At 52.8% G+C, this 4457-nt stretch overlaps 1 protein-coding gene across 1 annotated transcript; it reads right to left on the reverse strand.

Annotated features, from left to right (window-relative positions):
* Nucleotides 1–1342: 1342 nt before the first annotated feature.
* NCLIV_057990 (hypothetical protein) lies at nt 1343–4457 on the reverse strand (the record flags this gene model as incomplete). Its single annotated transcript, XM_003885355.1, has 5 exons — nt 1343–1396; nt 1850–2143; nt 2596–3047; nt 3537–3910; nt 4402–4457. The coding sequence occupies 5 exons, from the start codon at nt 4455–4457 to the stop codon at nt 1343–1345; spliced, it is 1230 nt and encodes a 409-aa protein (XP_003885404.1).

A 4457-nucleotide genomic window follows, 5' to 3' on the forward strand; every position in this document is an offset into this window, starting at 1 on the left:
GGCTTTCCGGGGGACGGGAAACCAATGTACTTTCTGCACTACAAGAATCTTGAGGGTGATACTGTAACTTCCCATCCTATCTCGAGATCAACTGATGTGGGAACTCGACAGTTGGAACTATGCGTTCAGTTAATACAATAGAGAAGAGTCACGCCCTTTGGTCCCTCTTGGCTGGTGCCGTATACGAGAGCCCATGCATGAAGCACAGAAGAAGGCTACCCCTTCCGTTCGCTTCTCCGAGCTCTGGTGACAACTCAAGTCATTCGTGAGGATGTAACGGATACCCTTTGTAGCCGAGAAACTTTTAAAGAGTGCACTAAATTCAGACCTAAATAAAGTGCTTTGTTTTCGAAATGCTTTCATGGAACAATTTGCTGCATCCAATACTCCAGAAATTGGCAGACCAATACGCGCAGGAGCAAGACCTCTGTGTCCAGCATTGCCGACGAGTGGAAACTGGGTCATTAGGCACACGTGGATATACAAGAATAGTACATAACACCTCGCTCTACATCTCGCTGATTTGCCTATCGCCCAAACGTTAGCCGGAGAACGTTGAATGCCTCTTAGTTAACCGCGAGGTGGCGGCCGGTGTCTCGGGTGGAGCTATGTGTCGCAGCAGGAACACCTGGCAGCCTCGCGGAACTCCAGCACTTGCCAGCGACGACCATTAAACAGCTCAAGGTTTTTTGACAAAAAAAAGTCAAAGCGTATGACCGACTGTAAGGCGCACTGTACACTTTCCTAATGTCCAGGAAACCTCACTATTTCGGTTATATTCGCTGAATGAAGCCGCATTGATACCACGAAAGACACTCGCCACTTTCGTCCTGCGCAAAACGCGTATAACGCGAACTACCTTATCGCTTGACCTCCAACAGTGACCTCATGACTTCAACAGGGACGGTGAGTTAGTATCCAGAGCACGAGCCTATCCGGTCCCAGCAAAATACAAGATTCAATTCCCAAAACGACTGGAGTACGACTCGTTTGTTTCTCCTTGCAGTCAGAGTCTACTGAACCCATGGCGCCGACACAAAAAAATCAGTTTCCTCCCTGATCCTATTTCAATAGCAACGCATTCTGCTGGCATGAGATGTTGAAGGCAACTTGAAGGCAACTCGTACAACAAACACCCCAGAGTTCCTGCACTTTGCGACTATCTTCGCCCTCGGAGAGCCAGATCCAGACACGCCAATTGCAAGAACTTGACCACTACAACCCCACAAGGCACGCGGGTCACCTGAGATGGTGGCGTAGACACAGGCTCCAGCGTCGGATTTGGGAACTAGAAAAAGCGACGAAACGCAAGTTGGCCTTGGGTGTGGCATGCGCTCCTTCTCTAGCACAAGCCGGCATCCTTCATGGTGAGCTTCGCCATTGCCGTTGCTGCGGGCTAAAGACATAAGAACCAGGAGGAAAAAGGAAATAAACAAAGCTTATTACAAAACCAGCCATGAAGATAAATTTGGAAATATACCGATTCATCTCTCGTGACCACAACCCAAATCAGGTTGCGCCACGCACGCCGCAAGTCCTTCATCTCACAGAGCCCCTCTACAATCGAGCATGTACACAAGCTTATGTCTGTTCCGTGCATCAGTCGCAAAGCTCTCTCACAGGCAGGCAGTCACATTCGGGCCGTCGGTGCGGGAGAGCTTACAGGCACCTTCGGTTCTTCTAAGAGACCTGTGCTGACAAAGCGGCGTTTTGAGTAACAGACATCCTATTGACAGACTGTCCTAGGTTCTTGGAGTGACACATAGTGATCTATGGTGTGGCAGTTTGTCCCTCTATTGCAAGTAAGGCCCAGATTAAAAAAGTCTGCGACACAGAAAGAGAAACCTACCAGCGTTTTTGCGCCACCAATGAATCCGGTTGCATGGCAGTGAATAAAGTCCGAGCTTTTCATGTCTTCCGATTTGTCGGTCCGCTCATCCGTGAGAACGGCTTCGCCCAACTCGCTATCCCGTAGACCTCGCAGCTTCTCTAACAGCGGCAAGCGAGACTTGAATAACTGGTCCTTCTCAGTCACCGCATACACGCGCCAGCCTTCCACAATTCCGTCCTTAATATCCGGATAGAGGCAGAAGAGCACGGGAGCATCCACCTGTAACTCGTCTTCGATCTCATGAAGGTGCTCCTGCCGCATGGAAACGTAAACACAGACATGGTCGGATGTGAATAGCCACGCAGATGGACGGCTCTGAGCAGTCCACGCAGCGGGTGACCGTCTAACTCGGCTGGACCGTTTGTATCCCGTTGATGGGCGTACGCAAACGTAAAACTGAGAGGTTCGGCAGCCAACCGGACCCAGCCGGCGAAGAATCGATGCCTCGACCACGAGCGTGATCGACGTCAATACGAAGTCATGCCGTAGTCTGTGCACCTTTTCGCGGCCCAGTCCCTTTTTCCGGTGTCTCCGGTTTCCACTTTTACAGGCAGAATCACTCTCCGGCTCTCAGGGGTCCACGTGTTGTACACGAGGCAGTAGCAGCCGCACGCGTGAAGTGTGTATTGCAACGGCAAACTGAAACAAACTTTGCTTTCCGGCCCAAAGGGACTGAAACCCGTGAAGTAGAAAATTCTCTTTACCTGGAACGGGCACCACTGCTTTAGTTTGATGATTCGCCCAGAAGGATGAACCTTGGTTCTCTCTTGAACTGCGTCAAGCACGACCTGTCTTGCCGGAAGCCACACATCAACAATGGAACTGACTGCGTCTTCAAACTCGGAATCCACAAGTTTCATGGCTTTTCTGAAGCCGAGGACTTCTTCCACCGATCCGCCCTCTACATCGGCGGGATAGAGATTCGCGTCATCAGTCCGCAGGCGCTTGAGGTGAGGTCGAGTTGTCCTCAGGTCTTCCAAGTTCCATGGAGGATAACAACGGGAGACGCGGCAGCTGAGATTGGTGCTGTCTTTGTACAAAAGGGAGCTGCCATCGGCCGCAATGGACACACCATTGTCGATTGCATCCACTGCTTCAACGAACGACGTGTACAGCCGGTGGAAGACGCAGTCCAGCAACGCTGGGCAGCTCACTCCTGAAAACAGCAACCAAAGCACCCCGAAGCAGATGGAGTAAATCGCCGCAAACGCCGCAAGGATGCACACGCGCAGTCGTGGAAGCGCGCTGTCCCTCACGAACTCTGCTCCTGGGGGCGCTGAGGTAACCGAACTTCCTTCCCTTCCGATGACATCACCGTAGACGAGTCCAGACAGTCACAGCGAAAGAGTCGCCCACCCAGCTGGCCTTCAGACAGACGGAGGTGGAATGGACATTACGAGAGGTGGCCGCAGTTTTTCCTGTCATTTACGTGCCGGCGTGAGCAGGCAGCCGGTCCTACGTGTGTGCCGTGACACTGTCGGTGTGCGTTGTGTTCACGTCTGCTCCGCAACGAAAGGTTTTCCTGCACTGGGGATTCCGAGGGGGGGGGCGCCTCTACAACCCCTTAGGGTGAATGAAAAACGGAGACTCAACAGGTCAGGATTCAGAAAAACTGCGCGAATATACTGCTCCCAGCCATCCGTACCAAATCGATGTCGCAAGATTTCCTTCCCAAAGTGCTTGTAGATCAGACCGGCACTGCTGAGTTTTGTGACAGCAGTCTTCCTTTCTGCAGCTCTGGAGCTTTTCGACGAGGCCTCGCCACTGACTTCCTTCCCTCCGTTGGTGTCCACCCGGTCACTCGTGTTGACTCCCGGAATCGCGTCATAGAACGTCGCAGTAAAGCTCTTCTGGTGATGGTCAAATCGGAGTTTCTCTGGAGCATATTCAGCACCAACGTCCACGACGATGTCGCACGTTGCAAGAACTGCAGGATCCCGAGACCGAACAATTCGTGCATTCTGGTACTCGGGCAAACTGAGAAGCATGACTGTCGCAAGCACCTCGTCCTCGTGGAACCTGAGCGAAGAAAGCGCCACAGACACGGAGCTTTCAGAACCAAGGAAAAAATACGACCCTCGCTGAAGTCGCGTGTGCGCGCCAAAGGATCAAAGAAATGCCGGACCCGCACTCACAGCGCCAGTGAACATGTTCACCACCGATGCCCCCAGCCCTCTACAGAAAAAAAGCTCTCTCGCAGCAGCTGTGCCCGTGCGCTTAGGTAGGGCCCCCGGCCGTCGTCTGTGCTGTCTCAGGCCGTAATGGTGGAACAGGGTGCCGTCGACGCATGAGCAAAACATCTGCCTGTCTGTTGAGAACCACAGCGCAGCCCCGGAGCGTCTTTGCCACTGAAGACGCAAGTCTTTTGGTGCGCACCGCCTGGGCCACATCTCTCTGTGGGGACTCCATCCGCGCGTCTCGATACCCGAGAGCACACACTCTGCATCAGAAAAGGCGACTTGGCGTTCACTTTTGTCCCGAGGCACGAGGGAAAATACAAAGTTTCTTACTTGCCGCTGTGTGTGCCGATTACTGGACGCCGAGGGGTGTCTGACGCAGCCGTCAT

The sequence above is a fragment of the Neospora caninum genome, chromosome XI (assembly GCF_000208865.1).
Source record: "Neospora caninum Liverpool complete genome, chromosome XI".
In the NCBI taxonomy this organism is placed as follows: domain Eukaryota; phylum Apicomplexa; class Conoidasida; order Eucoccidiorida; family Sarcocystidae; genus Neospora; species Neospora caninum.